General features: G+C 37.0%; 1 protein-coding gene across 6 annotated transcripts in view; it reads right to left on the bottom strand.

Annotated features, from left to right (window-relative positions):
* The window catches only part of BBOX1 (gamma-butyrobetaine hydroxylase 1), a 62887-nt gene that overhangs the window by 18767 nt on the left and 21524 nt on the right, over positions 1-22596 (bottom strand). For all 6 annotated transcript variants that reach the window (XM_074336151.1, XM_074336152.1, XM_074336153.1 and 3 more), the window contains one exon: positions 7470-7668. In XM_074336151.1, the coding sequence (XP_074192252.1) occupies positions 7470-7668 (199 nt within the window). The remainder of the gene's footprint in view (positions 1-7469; positions 7669-22596) is intronic.

Raw genomic sequence — 22596 nt, 5'->3', positions numbered from 1 at the left:
AAAGGGCATGATAGATATTAAAACACTCCTATAGAAAGAGAGAAATAAGTCCTCAGTTGAGGAGAGTCATAGAGCTCTGGGAAATTGCATGAAAAGTTGAGATCAAATTCTCACCTACAAATAGCCAGTGGGGAAGCCATGATTAAATTCTGTTTCCCCATTGGTCCTATGGGCAGCTCTCTGGGCAGTAATGCAATACAGATGCTATGGGGTGTTGGGTTCTCAATTCTTTCCTAAACTTTTTGAAACTAAGTGTTCCACAGTATTTATTTATCCTTTTCACTACAATGTGTGGCCTTATAAGTTTTATTCAGCAATTACATAGTTTCCATGCTTGTTTCCATGAGATAAAATGTGACTACTACTAAGACCTATGTTTCTTTACTTTTACCCCTTTTCTTCACTGTTTCTCACCGTCTTTACTTTATTCCTGAGGTTAGTGTTTCAGAAAAACATATTTTTCATTTTCACCTCATTATTCTTATTAGTCTAAACATTGCTACATGTATTAAATACAACTTGCTTAAGCCAGGAAATAAAACATTCTTAGAAAGAAGAAAATCTAAACTTCTGGAATAAAGGCAGTCTTGTGAGCTAACGTTGAGCGTTGTAATCTTCTGATTGACTTTCTGATGAAGAAGGGTTACTCAGAGTTGCTCATGAGGTTAATTTTCTAACTAAGGACTGGTAAATGTCAATAATGCTAAGAAAAAATTTTGATGTCTTGACCAAATGGAAGTCCTCAATATCTCAGCACACATTCCCTTTCATTAAAATTTCCTGTGTGTGAGGCACTGAGCTAGTACTAAAGGCATAATCTTGATTAGGTCACCATTTCTGCTTGAAAGGGACTCGGTATGACAGTGGCAATGGAAATGAGATTTGCATACCTTATTTTCAAAGATTATTCTGATTGGTAGTTACAAACTGGATAACTAATTATATACACTTTGGTGGTAAACACTTTAAGAAAAAATGACGCTGAATCTTCCTCCCCCTCTTTGTGTAGGTTTGTGTCATACCTACACAAACACCTTCCCATCCCCTTCTCCACTGCTCCCTGAACACAGGAGCTTATGCAAATAATAATATACTGACCGACCCAGTTTATATAGTTGTCCAACTAATTGTAAAAGGAATTTTCAAGATCTGATTTTGCCTTTGCGGAGAAGACCGTCTGAACTTCTCAATGTTGTCTTATCAAAATTACACTCTCAAAAGACCATGACCAGCATACATTATTACAATCTGGCAAACAAACAGTAGTGATAGCTTAAAACAAAGTTGTTCATTTTCTTTCCTGCATATATTACCACTAAGAGTAGAATCTTCAGAAAATAGAAATTGACTTACTAGATTTAATAATATGTGGGAGAGAAGAGAATGTCACTTCTTTTTCCTGATGGGCCGTTTGGAATGCAAAACTGGCTCACTTGGGTGATGAGTAAAATCCTTCCTTTGTTTTATTATAATGCCCCAAGCTTGGGGATGAGAGGCTGGTGGGGATCTCACAGAGCAGAAGCTGTAAAATGGGTTCTTTTTTCTGGAGCTGCAGTGGCTGCCAGATCAAGGGACAATGTAGCAGGTGGTGGTTGGAAGGATGGAGCACAAAGGTTAACAGGTTAAATGAGAAAGGAAAGAAAGGCCAAAAAGGAGGCAAAAAACAAAGAATGACCTGGGGCAGAATGTAGGCAGAATAAACACTGGGAGATGGAAAAGCAAGGGCGGTACATTTGGAGGAAAGAAGTTGTTCAGTAGGAAGGAGGGAAGCAATCCTGAGCAAAAAATAAAAGAGAAAGGGCCTGTCCCTTACCAGCTCTATTTGGTGGGATGGGCTGGAATGGGGAAGAATGGTTTAAGATTAAAAAAAAAAAAAAAAAAGGCTGCCATCTGAGTTGGATTAGCTTGTGATGGGGAGGATGGACTGTATGGCATTACAGAGTCTTAATTATATATACATTTATTAATGCCGCACCTATTTATACAATGGTAGCCTGTGTAAACTTTGAGGAGTCTGGCTTTTTTATGTTTTTAATTAAAGTTTATTGGGGTGAAAATTGTTAGTAATGTTACGTAGGTTTCAGGTGTACGATTCTGTAATACATCATCTATGTATCACATTGTGTGTTCACCACCCAGAGTCAGTTCTCCTTTCACTACCATATATTTGAAGCCATTTACCCTTATCTACCCGTCCCTCCCCCTCTACCCTCTGGTAACCACTAAACTATTGTCTGTGTCTCTGAGTTTTTGTTCCTTCATTTGTTTGTCTTGTTCCTTGAGGAGTCTGGCATTATTTTCTCTAGTGGCCATATTGCTAGCTGGATATTGCCCCATCTTGACCATGCTTTGCACCATGCAGGGAGAGCATCACCCGTCAGGTGTGCACTACCTTAACTTGTGTAATACCCACACTTTAACTACTGTTGGCATGCACTAACAGTCAGATTCTCCCTCATTTGTAATGTCAAAAGTCCAGGGTTACTTTTCAGTGCATTGGCTGGTTTTATGGAATTTTTATTGGACCAGATTATTTAAATGAAGTCAACTGAAATATTTATATTCAGCCGTATACAGCAAAGATAGTTTTCCATAAAATAGAAACCCAAATCTGGTTCAGAAAAAAAATGCCTAGCACAATGCCTTGTACACAGTAGTATTTAAGAAATAGTTGTTGCATACATGAGTAAAAAAATGGTACCACTGTTAAAGACATTCTGTTTGATTGACAGTGACTGTACTTTCTTTTGGATATACTCTGTGGGATGCATTTTTGAAAATATCTAACTTGGTATATTCACTGAAGATGGCACTATAAAGGCAGAGTATAATTTACAATGACTGTTTTCCATTGGATTAAATTATGTTATAAAAGTCAGATAATTTCTTTAATAAAGAAGTTATTTTTATTGAAGAAATTATCCAGAAAGCTACGTTTCATTGACTTTTGGAGGCATCAGGGACATGGGAGGAGACATTCGGCTCCACTCTGTAAAAACTACATTGTCCCAAGTCAGAGGTTTAAATCTTCCTGAAGAAGGTATCATTTTATATACCGTTCCACAAGTATGTATATTTGATAACATTGACAATGGACGTTTCTTTGCCAAGTCATATTCTTGATGAGGAATGCTTTCATCATCAAGGTAGTAATTTACTGAGCATTTCACATGGTCGCATGAGAAAAATATTGTCTAAATGATGCACTGACAAAATAATGACAAGTGTCTAAAAAAATATAGATGGGGAAAATGACATACGCTTTTACCCTCAAAGCTATTACCATTTCTGATTTAGTAGTTGAACATAATTTTATAATTATGAAATGCTCTAATAATTATTGTATTCATCTACTGCTTTATTGTCCTTTAAAAACACCTAGGCATGCATTTATTCATTAAACATTTATTCTTTGCTTACTATTAGGTTGCTGCAAAAGTAATTGCAGTTTTTGCAATTACTTTTAACCTTTTAAACTGCAATTACTTTTGCACCAACCCAATATATGCTGAAACTGCACAAAATGCTGGAATCTACTGTTTTTGTTTATTCAACCATGTGACAATTGAGATGATAGCTGAAAACCAAAACTAGATATTATGCTTCTCATTTTAGATCCATGCAATTGAAATCCTCCAAATATAACCCATTTTAATAGAAAAGTGCTAGGTGGGCATGAGATCCCAAGGGAGGCCTGGGTAAAGTAACACCATGATATTGTTGCTTTGGGCATCTGAGCAAGAGTAGAAGTCAGGCTCCTCGAAAAATCTACACAGAAAGTAAAGTTTACCTTTGACTTCACCCACTTTCTTTTCTCTATCCCTCTCCTATTTTTGGTAGTCCATCTTCTGCACTATTTATTGCCTTCATTTAGTCTTTCCACTCACTCACCAACCAATTGTTTTCTCAAACAAGAGTAAGGCACTTTGCCAGTGGAGAACAAAGACATGAAAGAGAGGGACCCTGATTAAAGCAGCTACTGATTCAGTTGTGAGATAACTCATGTCCAGGCATTAGCACAGTACAGAGAAGAACATGATAAATGCCATTTAGTGTACATCATTGTTAGAGCTCAGAAGATGTAAAGCACCCAAGTTCTTTGCCAATTGAGATCGGCCTTCTCTTACAGTACCTCTTTCTCTCAACCAGAGGTTTGTAATCATTGCTGCACATGAGAATCACTTGCAGAGTCTTAAAAAGTCCTGATACTCAGGCCAAATCCAAGTCCTGTTATAAAAAAATCTCTGGACAATGGACCCAGATATTAGTATTTTCTAATGTGGCTATTCCCATATACAGCTGCAGTTGAGAACCATTTTCTAAATATCCTCTTTTAAATCTTATGTTACCCAAACTTTAGTATTACTTTCTGACATTACCATGGAAAGGGGCAGAAAAAAAATAACTTCAGGGAAAATATTCACTTTTCTTATTTTTTACCCCGCCCCTACCCCATAAGCAAATAAACAAGGACAAAGCAACAACAACAAAACTGTTCTCTTCCGTAAGTTCTTAAGATAGGGAATTAAAAAGTACCCCCAAAAGGAGAGATTCTGATCATCAGTGGTGGGAGTAGCAAGGTGGCAAGAAAAGCATATCTTGGTCTGTGCTATAGTTTGAGATTCAGGAAAGAAAAATGATCATCTGTGGAAGGTGGGATTGAGCGGGTTAAATTTATCTGGTTAGATGCAAATGTCTTGGACAAAGGAAATGGAATAGGAGGTCTGATTTATTTTCACAAAAACCTTAATATTTATTCCAATACATTTCACAATATTAGATCAGTGGCCAAATTATTTTTTAGGATTTGTAACAAAACAAAACAAAACAAAATTAAAACACAAGTCATAAATTAGGACTCAGACTCTGACCCTTAATGTGACGGATGGATGTGGGAATTAGGGAACTACAACAAAGAACCCCTAATTTGGCCACTGTTATGAAATTGTGAAATATGTTGGCATAGATACAAAAAGTCTAAACTAAGTGAAACAACATAGATTTATTTTGAAGTGTTCTGTTTATATCCCGTGCCTGAAAACATTTTTTTCCATGTTCTTCCTTCATATTATTGCTAGTGAGATGGATTAGGGAACTCAGGAATAGAACAGATCCAGATTCCAGCTCTGGTTCCTTTCTTTCTACCTCTGGGAACTTGGGTTATAGTTTAATTCTCTGGGCTTCAGATTCCTTATCCGTGAACTGGGGGATAACATCTATTTCAAAAAGTTGTGAAATTTAAATAAAAACCAAATAGTATTGTTGAGGCTCTTAGTAATTCCAAAGCTTTCCTTTTATTTCATTTGCCTGTTGTTACTGCTATAATCTCTAAGGCCATTCAAATTCTTGCCGATGTACGGAAGGTACAAATTTTATATGACACAAGTTTGCTAATGGTAAAAAGTGAATTCTTGGGGAGGAGGCGGGGGCTGGGTTGTCCAAATCTAAACATGTTATAGTCTTCTATCACGAATAAACTTGCTCAAACCATTGGGGGCAAATGGTTGAATATTTTTGATCCTCTGTTTACTGACAAACAAGGTCTTACTATAGATAACAGGTGCTCAACTCAAAAGGCTAGCAGGGGCCTTACAGATCTGAGGCTGGGGAAGGACTTTGGTAAACTGGAGAGGGAGCATGTGCACTCTGCTCCTCTAAGGGATAGCCTCCACTTACATGGGCTGACAATTACTTGTTGCACTGATGTTGCCAAGCTTTTTTGATATCAGAGGGATTATTTGTTATGAATTTGTACCAGCTGGACCAACAGTTAAACAAGTTTACTATTTGGAAGTGCTGAAAAGGCTACGTGAAAAAGTTAGATGACCTGAACTTGTCGCCAACAATTCATGGCTCTTGCATCACAACAATGCACCAGCTCACACGGCACTGTCTGTGAGGGAGTTTTAGCCAGGAAACAAATAACTGTATTGGAACACCCTCCCTACTCACCTGATCTGCCCCCCAATGACTTCTTTCTTTATCTGAAGATAAAGGAAATATTGAAAGGAAGACATTTTGATGACATTCAGGACATCAAGGGTAATAAGATAACAGCTCTGATGGCCATTCCAGAAAAAGAGTTCCAAAATTGCTTTGAAGGGTGGACTAGGTGCTGGTATCGGTGCATAGCTTCCCAAGGGGAGTACTTTGAAGGTGACTGTAGTGATATTCAGCAATGAGGCATGTAGCACTTTTTCCAGAATAAGTTCATGAACTTAAGTGTCCGACTTTTGTCTGTCCGGCAGGTTGTTGCCATGAAGGCATTCAGGCTCAGTTGTTGCCAGATTTGATTTTTCAAGAAAAGTCAGATCCATATTTAATATAAAATCTTCCAGTTTTTAAGTACTGATGACTAATTTCATTTTCTTTCAACATCATGTGGGCCAAACAAAACACACTGAATATAGCCTGTGAGCTACTAGTTTGCAACCTTTGGATTTTGAAGGTTCTCTTCACTTCCAATGTTCTCTACTCTATGAGCCCAAGAAGAATTGTCTCCATCTCCCATGAGTGTCTCACTCTAAAGATTAGCAATACACTCATACCCCCACTTCCAGAGAAGGGTTTCCTGTTAATGTTTCGCCATCCATAACTAGTTTTACCTCCCAGGCAATTCTTATGCAAACAGCCTCTTGTTCCAAAGTTACAATCAATTATATTTCCTGTTACTTGCTTAAGTGCATAGACTTAATTTTCTGCATGTTAATTTTATCTTTTTTAATACATCTGGTGGTGGGTTTCAATTCCTCAGGGCCCAGTTTTATTTTGTGCCAATTCTTGGGAGGTAAAACTTTAATCAACTTTAACATTTGTAAAGCCAAGTATATTATAAAAATCTTGGAGAAACACAGTATTCAGCCTACCTGTTATGGACTAAATTATGTCCCTCCAAAATTTATATGATGAGGCCCTAACCCCCAATGTGACTATATTGGGAGATAGGGCCTATAAGGAGGTAATTAACTTTAAATTAGGTCACAAGTATGGGCCTATAGGACTGGTGTCTTTCTAAGAAGAAGAGCAGATACTGGGAGTGTTTGGTGCACAGAGAAAAGTCTGTGTGAGGACACAGGGAGAAGGTGGCCATCTGTAAGTCAGGAAAAGAGCTCTCACCAGAAACCAACCCTGCTGGCACTTGGTCTTGGACTTCTGGCTTTGGAACTGTGAGGAAATAAATTCCTGTTGTGTAAATAAATTCTATGCTATTCTGTTATGGCAGCCCTAGCAAACTAATAAATACACCACCTATAACTGATGTCTTTGGCGTCTGATGTCTTTGTGCTTTTAGGTTTCTTAAAAATGCCAGTCATTCTCAGAGAAATCCAACTTTTAAACTCATCTTCCCATCAGACTTCCTGCTCAAGATACTATGGAAATTTCTGTACCTCCAACCAAAAGAGTCCCCGTTCTGAGAAGTACATGGAACTTTATATATAATGGTAGAATGCAAATGATTAGTGACTCACCCATAAAATGTGAGATAAAGGAAACCAATCCTTTTCCCAAGTTTTAAAACTTCTCCTCGTTTGTCAGAGGCTCCTGTGAGTCGCACTATGCCTACTTTCTTGAGGCTGGAGAGCCACGTGTATGCGTCTTTATCATTTCTTAAAACATCTTCAAAGTCCAGAGTAGGTAGCTGGAGCTCTGAGCCCCAGTACTGACATTCTGTGAATTAAAAAAAAAAGAAAAAAACATGGTATTACATTGTTTTTATGATACAGTGATAACCTCACAGAAGGGACTGGAGTTTACCTTTGATTTATCATGGAATTTACTAAATTTCAATCATCACAAATGCCCAGTTTACTAGATTTTCCTCCCTGGAGCCATGCTGATCTACTATATGCCCCCTGCCTACAGCTGTGCCTGAAGCATGATGGGTATTCATTATACCAAGTTTGTCAAGGATATGTAGTTTAGTTTATAGATGGCTTTTGAGCCGTATGTCCTTAGGGATTCTCTGCCTGGACACTGTTTGGAACTAACTTTGAGACATTGTGTGTTTTAACAACGAAGTCATATTGTTCAAATCCAAGTAGGTGATAAAATCAGAACATCATATGTCCTTCCCTGGGGGTGGGTGAAGTGTTTGCCATGGTAGGGACAGTTCCTTCTTTTCTCTTATTTCACCCGATAAGAAGCTTTCTCTGGGGTCAAATTGTTCTTTGGAGTCAGCAAAAGCTGACCATGGGGAAGAAAACATGAAAGGTGTGGACCTGGGGTGCATAGATACCTTGGTGACAATGCCACAGGCGACAAAGTCAAATGCCTGCCTTAGCTCTCTGGTTCCTTGTGATTAGACACTCATAACAATGTTTATGTGAAAAAACAGAAAGGAAAACAAATGTAAAAATAATTTGCTTGCAAACTAGGTCCTCCAAAAGGAGGTAACATAGAGGAAACATAGAGGTAACATAGAGGAACATAGAGGAAATGTAATTTTACCAAGAGAAATAACTCAGATATTAACAACTACATTCAGGAAAGACCTAACTCTAAATAATCCATTTGATTTTTTCATTTTTTCAGGAAATAATGGGCTTTTGGAAGGCAATCTTCCTAACAAGTAACAGAATGAGATGTTATGGTCTCAATATCTTGTGAACAATGCCTCACTTTTTTAACTGCGGGATATACATCATGTTACAGAACACAACCTGACCCGCCCCTACCCCTCTTGTTTAAAAATGAGGTGTCCCATTGTAGTAGTTGTAGATTGGAAATCATCATTCCCTCTAACGTCCTCATGACTGTTTTCTACAGAAACAGGGATTTCTTAAGAGTCAGCAGCTTTAGTGGTGAAAAGATCCCTGCAGGTGCAGGAAGCCACTTCCTGCTCTTCTACTAGCTAGTTGTAATAAGAGCATTTGCAGAGGTGAGTAAGCTGGAAGATCCAATCAGACGACAAATGCACATATTGCCAAAGTTTCTGGGTTATTAAGCCTAACAGCTTGTGTAACGAAGCAGAACCTCTGGGACCTAATTTGCAAACTATACATTAGGTCTTCCTGTGGCTGCATTAATTCTTTCGGACTATGTTAATATTCTTTAGTACTGAATACATTCCATGGGCCCAAGTGACTTGTATCTTCTCAGGAAGTTGAGCTTATATCCAGCCATTGATTCCTAATTTCTCATTTTAATTTTTCTCTCTCTTTGGGTCTAACCAGAACTGAAAGAACAAGGGCCTGTTCATGCTCTTTTATTTTTTTTCCAAAGCATTGCTTATCAAGTGCTTCTTACATTTGAGAAAACCTTAGAATTTAATATCAACTAAATCACTTTGGCAAAGAGAAGCAGCTCAGCATGTGGGCCACTGTATTATGCCAAAGCGAGTTGGCTAAAGCAATAACAGACAATGAGGTGTGAAGCTTTGGGGATTATGATCATACAGGTACTTTTTTTTTTTTTTTTTTTTTTTTGAGGGGAGGTGGTTTAACATACAGGTTCTTGTTATTCTTTGATTATGTTAGCTACTCAATAATTATTCATTCATTTATCTTGTCAAGAAGCCTAATATTTTACCATGTCACAAGGCATTATGGTAGGCAGTAGGTTTTCAGGAGCCCATAGTCTGTGGGAGAATTGGACATGGGAGCTGGCAATTAAAACACAATTTGATAGACGAAGTATGAAGTGTAGTTGAGGAGTGTTCAGGATATCGTGGAGGTATCAGATCTGATCTTTTGTCTAACGATCCTTCTAAGATGCCAGCTACTCTTTTACATGCATAAAATTCCCCAGTCTGTCCCTCATGCCTCAACTCTTTCTTCTAAAATCAAACAAAGTTGGTTTCATAGGAAAGAGCCCTTTCTCAAAGAGGCAACCTACTTGGCTTTGGTTTGAATGTTGGATTACAGTGGTTGTTTGCTTTGCCTCCCCATTTGCTCTTTGCATTTAAAGTCTCCAGATGGTAATACCTGAAACCAATCCAAAAGGTCTGCAAAAAGAAGGTGATAAACGTCGTAAATATTGCCTATTGGCTACCTAATTAGGAAAGTCATTTGGCTACCAGTGAGGAGAAAAGTTTCCTGGGCAAAACATCAGTATTGAGGATGTAAATAACAAATCACCATCTCCTTTTTCCAAAGCTTACCCAAGGTAGGCTGTGTCTAGAAACTGAAAAAATATTGAAAACAATTTAAAGCTTATTGACCCCAAATGAAAATCACAGTCCTGTAGAGTATTACAGGTGGAGGTGATTTAGAGACTCATCTGCCATTTTCACATTGGCTTTAGGATTTCCCATTGCCATTAGTTTTTACTGTTGAAGAAAAAAGATTGTCTACACCATAGTTGAGGATTCTCCGAGTCCTTGGACACTGTTATGATCTGGTTGAGGACAGGTATTTCCGTTCCTGCATAGACTGTTAGATAGATTCGTATTGTCTGCATGGCCATCTATAGCAGATGTGTTGTCTTTATTACAAAGAGTTAAGTAATTGATGAACCTTCATTGTAAGATTTAGAAGAAAATCTTATGTCCTATTGAGAACAAACCAACCTGGACAATCAGTGTGGTCTAGATTGCAGGCTTGTCAAATGTAACTTCTGTGATGATGGAAATATTCTATAACTACATTGCTGAGTACCATAGCTACTAGAAACATATGGCTATTGAGACTTGACATGTGGCAAGTGGAACTGAGGAACTACATTTTTCACTTTACTTAATATCAACTAATTGAAACTTAAATTTAAATAGCCACATGTGACAGTACTGTGTGAGACAGTATGGAGGCAAAGAGACCTGGGTTTAAATCATTCTCTGCCTCTTATCAGCTAGTTTCTTGGTCTCTTCTCTGAGTCTCTCTCTCTTAATTTATGAACTAGCCATAATTATATTTACTTTGCAGGTCTTTTGTGGACCATGCAGTGATATTGGACAAGGAGCCTGGTACAGTTCTTGGCACACAGTAGGCTAATAATGAGAGTAATAGTACTAGCTAATATTTGCTGAGTAGTGCTAGGTGCTTCCCATATGTTATTTCTTTTAATGTCCACAATAAACATATGCAATATATACTTTCATTATCCCCATGTTACAGAGAAAGAAAGAGATCCAAGTCGTGTAGCTAATGATTTGCAGAGCCAGTTCGTCAAATCCAGGTGACTGACTCCAAAGTCTATAATTTTAAGAACTACACGTCAAATAAACATTTGATGCCTTGAAATACTGTCATCACGTGTATTTTTATGTCCTATGTCTGAACATCCATAGCTTATTCTGTCTCTTCTGAAGGAAATCTACTAGATAAAAAAGAAAGAAGGGCAAGTTGCAGTTAGAAACACTTTGTCTGAACTTGCTCAAGCATGGGTGTTTAAAGATAAAGCTTGGCTCCTAGTCAGGATTTTAAATGCAGAAAAAACATTATGAGTAGGTTCCATTGCATAACACCACAACAACACTGCTATTCACCTTTTGTGAAATGAACCATGGCTTCAAAACCAGCTAGCTTCTATAATTTATGCCACTGTATTTCAGTGACCCATGTCAGTTTGGTTTCACTTAATTATCACTTTCCGGAGAGTTTTGGTGACTAGGTGGCAAGGAAATATAATAAAGAGAGATTGAAAAAACATTTTCAATAGATGTAAAATGTTTTTAAAACTTTGAGTTTGTATTTTGACTACTTTGTGGATTCCAGAAGCATCTGCTTAAGACACACACTATATACCCCTCTATACGTTTATGGCATGTTTCAGTGAATTTTGTTTCTATAAGACTTTCCCATTAGAAAATAACACACACACATATGCTCTCTCACACACATGTGCGTGCACACACACACACACACACAATACCTTCTGTTTTAAAAATACAAAATGAGTTAGATTCTTTCAGTAAATATATGTTACCCTTTACATGTATAAAATTAACTGTGTTCACACAAAGATGATCCAGTGTAAAGCAAGGCTATCATACCATAGACAGCACATTATGAACTATAAATAATTCAAATCTACTGGATTTTACTATCGGATTATTATTACAAAGATTTTAAAGTTCTGCAGAGTTTACCACTTTCCAACAAGACCTCTCATTTTGGTGTGCCCTGGCAGGAGCTTTGCAGAAATCAGCGACCAAGAGCCACAGACCATTGCAGAACCTGTGTCCTAATCTGAACCACTCACATACTAGGTTTTGCTAAGTGTCACTTTCAGAGACAGTACTGTGACTAACCAGTTTCCAGATTTATCATAATATCCCGAGTATAAAACACTCTAATTTTCATGAGAAATAAACTACATTTTGTTAAATCCACTAGTAAAATAATTCTATGATCTCTGCACAGAAACCTTAACTTTGAAAATGTTATTTAATGCTATTATAATGTAATTTAAAAGTATTTTTTCCAGTCTTCCCCAACTGGAAAACATAACTATGGGGACCCAAATGTAAACACGTTGGACTAGAATAAATCATTTGTCAGGTGATTACATCAAAAGCAAATTTAAATTTCACACTTGGGTCTGGATACATAAACAGTATGGAAAATGACGAAATATTTAAGGCATGGACTACCCTGTCTAATTTAACTTATAGCCCTCCTAATAAATACTTCCTTGAACATATGCTTCACACATCATAAAGTTTACGAACAGGCTACACACTGGCTTTCAAGGAACCATTTGTACAAGGTTTCCTTTTTGGGGCTTAAGCATCACATTCCTGGATCCAAAGTTGTATGTCAAAAAGAATAGAGACAAAGGAGCCCTTTAGTTCAAGATTCGTGAGTGCAGCATGCTGAGTTGCAATGTGTTATTTCAAGAGTTTAGGGCCTTCTGTCCACCTGCACTGAACTGTGCTATTGGCTCTGAATTAGCTAATCTAATGTGTTGGGGATCAGCCAATCTCTACCCATCTTTTCTTATAAATACTTTGTAGGGGTCCAGTCAAAACAAAAATCTGACCCCTAGTAGAGGAAAGTCACCTGAGTGGAAATAGGGCTTTTATGTTCTTCTCTGTGCTAAGGGGATCCTGCCGTCTTTTACTTCTTGTTTAGTGAACGCTACATGTCTTTCAAGACTCTGGTCACCTATCCTCTCTTAGATTGAGGTCTTCTGACCCTGAGATGAAGATTTGAATGCAAGCACTTTATTAAGGAGATGTCTTGGGAGCACTGAAATTAGAGGTTGGGAAGGTAAGACAGGGAAAGTGTTTTAATGAGTGGGTTATTGCTTTTGGCAGTAGAGGCTCAGCACTGCTGGACCTCATGGCAACACTGTGGAATACACTTCAGGGTTGTTCCACCCACGGGCAAGGAAGCTGAGATGCACAGGTCACCCATGCCCACCCCTCATTGAGTCTTTCTGGCCTTCCCTCAGGCATGTTCCCTCAGGCAGAGACAGCCCTCCAGCAAGCACAATGCCAATTGTGCAACAGGAAGCTGCCTGAAAATATGAGAAGAGTGCTGAGTGGCTATGGTGGGGCACCGACAGTCTCCACAAAGCCCTCCAGTATCTGCAAGAGTGGGTAAGATGGCTGCCTTCTCTGGTGCCCCAGCATGGACACATACCTCAGTAGCTTTGGTTGCCACATTATGCTGCAATGATCTTTCATGTACTCGACACATATTTGTTGAAAGTCTTGCCAGGCTAAAGAATAAAATCAGATTTGATTGCTGTCCTTGTGGGGGAAACAGTAAATAAACAAGGAAGCAAACAGATAAGCATGTACAAGAAACATTGTAGCGATGTTTACTTTGCTTACTATGGGGGTAACCGGGTATCTTGCCAATTACTGGGAGATGGATGAGGAACCTATTTAGACATGGCTGTTATGAAAGGACTAGCTGAAGCGATGCTATTTAAGCCATATCCTGAGAGGTGAGAGAAGCCAGTCATGCAGGCAGAGGAGTATCCCAGCAGGAGGGACAGTAGGAAGATGGGGAATTTCTTAGCTTGTTGGGAGAACTGAAAGTCACTTAGGCTAGAACATATGAGGCAACAGGGGCATGTAGCAAATGAAATGGAACAGTAAGCAAGGGTGGGTCGGGTGGGACCTCATCTCTGTCTCTTCCACTAGACTGTAAGTTCTTTACAAACTATGGAGATCGTGTAATTTATCTTTATTCCTAGCCACTTTTGCCCCTTTTTCTATCTTTCCCTGGTATATAGACCAGGGTTAGCACTCAGTAGATTTTCAGAAAACTGATATATTTTGTATCCTGAAGACATATTTGCTTTTTTCCTAATGATCATTAGAAATCAAAGCAACCCTTGAAAAATGAGATTGTATCTGAGCGTACTTTATTATTTCAAAAGATGAAGAAATCCATGAAACCTTTTCTTTAGGTGATATTCTCACCAAACTCAAAAAGGCTTCCTGAGGATGTATAAAAGATGTTTCTAAACAAGTTTACGTTGCTTGAAAGGAGAAAAACACATTTTTGTTTTGGACTACAAGGTACCTAGTATATCCTATATGCTCAGCCCTGCGACAGAGTGACCACTTAGTCGGGGAAAACAAGAACACATAAAACAATGTAGCAACACTAACTAAATGGCAGTATGCGATAATACAGGTGGGTGCAAAAGTAATTGTGATTTTTGCAATTATTTTTAACCTTTTAAACTGCAATTACTTTTGCACCAACCTAATACTTGAAAAAAAAATATGAGAGCTAACATTTATTGAACAATTAGGATTCCAGACACTCTTTATATGGATTAATTAATCCTCACAACAACCCCATAACAGAGGTTCTATTATTGTTCCCATTTTATAAATGAGGAGATAGGCACAAAGATATTAAATAATTTGCCCAACGATACACAGCTAATGCATGTCAGAGCTGTAATACCCACAAAAATAATTTGATATTCAGAAAAAAAGTGTTGTATGTTGAAGGAAAACAAGTACCAAAGGATATCAGGAAAGGAAATAATTATCCCAGACTTTCTTAGAGTTGGCAAGGCAAACAAAATTTAGTTTTACCCGCTCTCCTTGCTATGATTATCCCCTATGACACACATGAAAAGATGATAGAACACCCTTTTGAGCACTTTTAATTACACAGCACACATCTCCCCATGGAGAAGCCCATACTATGTAAGAGGGTTATATCTTTACTCTTCAATTATCTCCAATTGGACAGCTTCAGTTGTCACACGCTTCTTCCTTATACTGAGGCACAATCTACCTCTGTCACCTTTCTTATAAGCTCTAATTCTGTGCTCCAGAATCACACAGAATATGGTAATCATGGAGATATGTATAAAGACATCTAATGTGCTAAGTTTTTCTTTCCGAGACTAAATAGCCACTTTCTTCCCTATATTTTTCATGTTTTATGGTTTCCAACCCCTGCAGTATCCTTTTTGCTCTCCTTTGGATGGTGTGTTCAAGTTTGCTGATGCCCCATGAAAGCACTGGTGTCTTGAATCAGACCTAATACTATAGGTATGGTCTGGCAGATGACCACACGGTGGGCTTGCTACTGTATTTTCATTCATGCAGCTCAAATCTAATTAATCTTTTTTTTTTCTTTTTTGTTGGCAGTCTCAACTCTGTTGACTCATAGAAACTTTTTAGTCACCAAAACACGTAAGACTTGCCTGTCAGCCAAGTCTTCTTTTCCAAAGCTAGTTCATTAAGAACATACTAAGCACATACAGAGATGAGGATTCTGGTCCAATTTGATAGTGTCAAAGTTAATAACTTAAGGTTTGCAGGTGACAGCCCTGGATTCAAGTCTGAATTCTGATACTCCATCTGCATGACCTTCAGAAAGTGACACATTCTCTTAGCTCAATTTTTTATTCTGGAAATTACAAGATGACAACAACCTGCAGGGTTGTTGTGAAATTTAAACAAGATGATATCTATCAAGAGCTCACCAGAGTGTACTTGATTAATCTGCATTTGAACCAGAGCAGCTGAATATGGTTGGAGAAAAACACTCTGATGACTGATCTTATTGCATGCCTGCTAATCTCTAGTGAACTCTTCTACTCCCCTAGTTGACTGTTTCTCACGTTCTCTATCATCAAACCTCCCACACTTCCTCCTCCTACTCATGCACAGGTGACAACTTTGCTTCTTATTCAGTAAAAAAAGAGAAGGACTCAGCAGAGAACTTTCCTGCACTCCCACCACCACATTCACCCACCTGCCTGTGTCCATGTCCTTATTGTCATTGGGTGTATTGGAGGTATATTTGTAAACTCATCAGGGACAGGGACTTTTTCTGTTTTGTTCACCACTGCAACCCCAGCACCTAGGACAATGCCTGGCACCTAGCAAACACTCATTAAGTATTTGCTGAATAAATTCATAGTAAATAGTAGATGCTCAATAAATGCTTGCTAATATTAGTTATGTCCCTAGATTCCAACTCTCTAGTGGGGGAGACAGTCAAATGCACAGGCATTGACCATTCATTGCAATAATTGCAGTGACACAGAGAGGGGAGCCCACACAAATTGCTATGACCACATAGAGGAGGGGAAGATGACTGGTATTTAATAGGACAGAGGCTCTTTCGTCAAATCTCGGTTCTGCTAGTTTTTCTTGTCTCTTTGATTTTGGCCTAGTTACTGCACTTCTGTCAGCCTCATTTTCATCATGTGTAAAACGGTTGTAATGATAATCCTCTGTGAAGTCATTGCTAGGATTAAATAGAGCAATAACTATTTAGCACTGAGCTCAGTGCCTGCCTGGCAGATAGCAATGCTTTTTAAAATGTGAAGATTGGAGAAGAAGTAGGAGAGAAGACAGAGGAAGAAGAGGGCAAATGTTGTTGGTAGTTCAGACAGAGGGTTGTAGTGAAGGCAGTGAGATGTGATTGGATTCTGGAGTACTTTGATGATCGATCTAACAGATTTTCTTGATACATTGGATGTGAAGTATGAGAGATAAAGAGGAGTCAAGGATGATCCTGCTGCCAGTGAGATGGAGTTGCCATCAACTGAGATGGGAAAGACAGTGTGTGTAGCAGGATTATCTAAGGCCATTTGCTCCCATCATAGGTTCATTTTTCCTTTGGTTTTTCTCATTTTTTCTTATTGCTGCAAGTTAGTCACGTTTAAATCTCCTTTTTGGCTGTCCATTATGTATTTCGCTTGATCAATTTATTCTAGGCTAGAAACTTCCATTATACCCCATTGAAGTTGTGTGTAGAGACTCTGCCTACCCCCTGGTACAGGCATCTTGTTTTCTTTAGATACTTTTCCTTTAGCTTCCTCAGAGATTATCTACTTATATATGGTCATGAGATTGCGCCTATTATGGGTCTGGAATTTTTTTCATCTAAGTATTTAGCTCATATATGAAATATAAAGTATCTGTGCTGATTGGTGGTATTTTCCTTTGTAGCAGTCCTTAACTAACTAATTGATAACACAGCCACTTTCTCCCAAGTTTCCTGATCATCCCAGCTTCAGCAAACATTTCTAAGTTGCTGATTAAAATTAGGTTCATAGTTAACCAGTCTTTCCACTGCCTTCCTTAATTTTATTTAAATCAAACTATCTGCCAGGAATGTAAAATTTTGGCTCAGACTCCAAAACAATGTCTGAATGATTACAATCCTTTTCATGGCAATAGTTCACCTCTGAGCCAGTCTCATGTTTTTCATCAGGAATATAACATGGTTATTCATCACATACGGGGAACTCAAGCATGAGATATTGTCATGCCACTGTGGTTTCTCTCCCCTTCAATTCTTACCCAGATGCTCTGTACTATGCTTCTGCTCCTATGTTTATGGCTTTCTAAATTGGAGGGAAAATGTGAGAAGGAAAAGACTTAACAGGTTTTGAGCATCACAGAGTGGCAGGAACTGTATGAAGCACAGTACTTACATTTTATCATTTATGAACATCCGAAAGCTGAGAGGCATTGCCTCTTTTACATATAGAAAAAGTGAGGCTCAGATCATTTATGAAACTAAGTCAAGTTCACAAAGTAGAGAGTCAAAGCCAGCTCTACTGACTCCAAAACCTATTCTGCTTTCATCACACGATGTAGTTTCACAGGTGAACTTTCTTGACACACCACACTCTTTCTCTCCTAACAAATTCTATATGCTTCCATTGTTATAGTATAGCATTGCATTTTAGTGTTACCAGTGAAATTATGTCAATTTCCTGGGTTTACTTTCTTTCTTATCTATATTTTATGATATGGCTCAAGGATAAATATAAATATAGGGCAGAATTATTGGTAAAGACCTTCGTTGGGATATGAGTTGGACCTTGCAGAATAGATAGATGAAGTTCGACAGGACAGAAACAATGGAATAAGTGATCTGGGAAACAGAGCTTGGATAAAGGTAGGAATTCCCATGTTTGTGGAGGGGGCACCAGATTTGAGATAATCGGTAAGCCCCAGTGAAGTCTTTGGACTTTATTGTGCTGCAGTGAGACACAGAGCAAGGGGGAAAGAGAGATGATGGTGGGCACCAGGAAAATTACCCTACAGAGTTGTGCAAGCTGGGTGTGAACAGAGGCAATGTTTTGTTTAGTAACCAGACATGAGATGATAGAAGGCTCCAACTAAATTGTTGGCAAGAGACAACCTATACAGTCTCTTCCCCTTATAATCTGTTCAGTATCAGTCTTCTCTGTGCAAACAGACAATGTGTTTGGAAACTTGATAGCCAACGAGGGGAAAGGAAAAAGGAATTTCACTAACAGGATTCAGCATTTTATTTTATTTTATTTTTTAGTATAAGGATATACTGCTCCAGATGGTTAAGAAGCTTCTCAAGGAAACGTTGTGAAGGTTAAGTGAGTTAATGTGTTAAGTGTGCCATTGCCCTTTACTCAACATTGCACCACTCAAGAAGTTAAGTAGATACTATTTCTATTGTGCAGATAAAGATTTGGAGGCATTGAAAGGTTAAGTAATTTGCTCAAGACCGCAGACCTAGCAACACCTAGGGGCAAGAGCACTCAACTTCTGTGCTGACCTGCTCTTTTGAGTTTGATTAAGAGCAAGTTTACAGACTGAGAAAAATACAGAACTTTGAGAAAAAGAATAAAGTCAGAGAATTCATAGAATGGAGCAGAGATTTAAAAATATGTAATTTGTTCAACTAGAAACCACGCAAATCAACAGAATGTATAAATAGCAACGGCAATTAAAAACTCAATTCTTTTTCCTATGGGGATAGACATTTGTTTTTTAATTTAAAAAGAATCAATTTTCTTTGCCATGGACACATTTCAAAGTTTGGGACTGAAATTTAAAAGAAGAAATTTAAATATGATGAAGATATCTACTACCCTAAAACTAAAGTTGTAGGGTTCTATGTTCTGCCATTTTGAGGAAACAAAGTGAAACCAGAAGTGAGGTAATAGTTTTTAAATCAGTTGTCCTATTTTTCTTTTTTTTTTCTAATGAATCTCCTGATGTGTAGGCATTAGCAAAAATGGCAGGCTAAATATGCAACATATGTGTAGGTTTAGTAAAAATGAAGCCAGCATATAAAGTGATCCAATTTTACTTGTTAAAAATTGCCACACTTTGGGATTTTCTAAATTGATAAATTCTAAATTTGGAGTCCAACTGCCAATGTTATAAAACTCATTTCTGGTCTGCAAGAAAAAGTAAGCCTTGTTTGTGAGAAATAGAAGCTTTTTACTCATTGAAGAAAGCCCACTCTACTTTTACCCTGTATGAAAAAAAGGAAATTTACATTGGTGTAACTACAGAAAATTATTTTTCCAAGAGTATAAAAGTCAGTATATTTTCCTTAATTTTTGATGTAGCAAGTGTACTGAAAAAACTATGAAAAGGAAATGGAAAAGGAAATCTATTTCTGCCTTGAAATAGATTTGCTTTAGGTTCTCAAAAATATCCTCAAACATTTTCAAAGCGTTTAAAGACACCAGCTTTTAAAAAATGTAATTAAAAATACATGGCCAAATTTTTATTTATTTATTTAAATATTTGAAATATTTATTTATTATTTTTTAAATTGAGGTAAAATTGGTACATACCATTATATTTTTTTCAGGTATACGACATAATAATTTGACATCTGTGGTCACAAAGTGGTCACAACAATAAGTCTGGTTACCATCAGTCACCATATAATTGACCCCCTTTACTCATTTTAGCCTCCTTCCATCCTCCCTTCCCCTGATAACCACGAAACTATTCTTTGTATCTATGAATTTTGTTTTGTTTTGCTTTTTAGATTCCACATATAAGTGAAATGATGCAGTATTTGTCTTTCTCTGTCTGACTTATTTCCCTTAGTAGAATACCCTCTAGGTCCATCATGTTATTACAAATGGCAAGATTTCCTTCTTTTTTTGTGTCTCTGTAGTATTTCATTTTATATAATATATATATATCTCACCACTTCTTTATCTATTCATCTATCAATGGACACTTAGATTTTTTCCATATCTTGGCTATTTTAAGTAATTTTGCAATACATATAGGAGTACATATATTTTTTTGAATTAGTGTTTTCATTTTCTTTGAAAAAATACACAGAATTGGAATAGATGGATCATATTGTAGTTCTATTTTAAAATGTTTAAGGAACCTCCATACTATTTTATATAGTGGCTGCCCCAATTTACATTCTCACCAAAGGCATATGAGGTTTCCCTTTTATACACATCTTCAAAATGTATTTGTCTTTTTGATAATAGCCATTGTAACAAGTGTGAGATAATATCTCATTGTAGTTTTGATTTCTGTTTCCCTGATAATTAGTGATGTTGAACATCTTTTCATGTGCCTTTTGGGCATCTGTATATCTTCTTTGGAAAAAAGTGCATTTAGATCTTCAGCCCATTTTTTAAATTGTTTTGTTGTTGTTGTTATTGAGTTTGGTTCTTTATATATTTTGGATATTAACCCCTTATCAAATATACGACTTGCAAATATTTTCTCCAATTCAGTAAGTTGCCTTTTCATTTTGGTGATAGTTTCCTTTTCAGTACAGAAGGTTTTTAGTTTGATGTATTTATTTTGCTTTTGTTGCCTTTGCTTTTTCAGTCAGATCCAAAAATTCAACAAGACTGATGTCAAGGAGCTTACTACCTGTGTTTTCTTCTAGGAGTTTTATGGTTAAAGTCTTTAACCCATTTTAGTTGATTTTTATGTATGGTGTAAGACAGTGGTCTAGTTTTATTCCTCTCATGTAATTGTCTACTTTTTTCCCACACAGTTGATTAAAGACACTGTCCTTTCCCCATTGTATATTCTTGACTTCTTTGTCAAAAATTAATTTACCATCTATATGTGGGTTTATTTGTGGGTTTTTCTATTTTGTTTCTTTGATCTATGTATCTGTTTTTACATGCATACCATACAGTTTTGATTACTATAGCTTTGTAGTATAGTTTGAAATCTGGGGGTGTGATACCTCCAACTTTGTTCTTCTTTTTCAAGATTGTTTTGACTATTAGGAGTCTTTTATGGTTCCATATATATTTTAGAATTATTTATTCTGGTTCTATGAAAAATTCCATTAGAATTTTGATAGGGATTTCATTGAATCTGTAGATTGCTTTATGTAATTTACATTTTATCAATATTGATTCTTCCAATCCATGAGTATGGAATATCTTTCCATTTATTTGTGTGTTCTTCAATTTCTTTCATTAATCTTATAGTTTTAAGTGTATAGGTTTTTTACTTCCTGGTTAAATTTATTCCTAGGCATTTTATTCTTGATGCAATTTTAAATGAGATTGTTTTCTTAATTTCTGTTTCTGATAGTTCATTATTAGTGTATGGCAATGTGACAGATTTCTGTACATTAATTTTGTATCCTGCAAATTTACAGAATTCATTTATTAGTTTTAACAGTTATTTTTGGTGGGCTCTTTAGGGTTTTCTGTATATAGCATCATATCATCTGCAAATAGTGAGAGTTTTATTTCTTCCTTTCCAGTTTGGATTTCTTCTATTTCTTTTTTGAAGAAATTTTTTTCTTTAATTATTGCCTAAGTGCTGTGGTGAAGACTTCCAATACGATATTGAATAACAGTGGTGAGAGTGGGGATCCTCATCTTGTTCCTGATCTTCGAGGAAAAGCTTTCAGACTTTCACTATTGAGTATAATGTTAGTTGTGAGTTTGTCATATATGGCTTTTATTATTTTGAGATATCTTCCTTCTATACCCACATTGTTAAGCATTTTTATCATAAATTGATATTGAATTTTGTTAAATGCTTTTCTTTTCTTTAGTTTTTTTTTTTATACATCTATTGAGATGATCCTATGGTTTCTATCCTTCATTTGTTAATGTGGTGTTTTGTGGATGTTGAACCATTCTTGCACCAATTTTTGAATTTGGTTTGCTAATGTTTTGTTGAGGATTTGCTAATATATGTTCATCAGAGTTATTGGCCCATAATTTTCTTTTTTTTGTGTGTGGTGTCCTTGTCTAGTTTTGGTATTAGGGTAATGTTGTCCTTGTAAAATGAGTTTAGAAGTGTTCCCCAATTCAATTTTGTGTAGGATACATATTAAATCTTTGAATGTTTGGTAGAATTTACCACTGAAGCCATCTGGGCCTGGAGTTTTGTTTGTTGGCAGTTTTTTGATTACTGATTCAATCTTCTTGCTCATAATTAGTCTATTCAGATTTTTTATTTCTTTCTAATTCAATCTTGGA

This window comes from Rhinolophus sinicus, linkage group LG06, assembly GCF_036562045.2.
Source record: "Rhinolophus sinicus isolate RSC01 linkage group LG06, ASM3656204v1, whole genome shotgun sequence".
In the NCBI taxonomy this organism is placed as follows: domain Eukaryota; kingdom Metazoa; phylum Chordata; class Mammalia; order Chiroptera; family Rhinolophidae; genus Rhinolophus; species Rhinolophus sinicus.
This window is presented reverse-complemented; position numbering and strand designations above follow the sequence as displayed.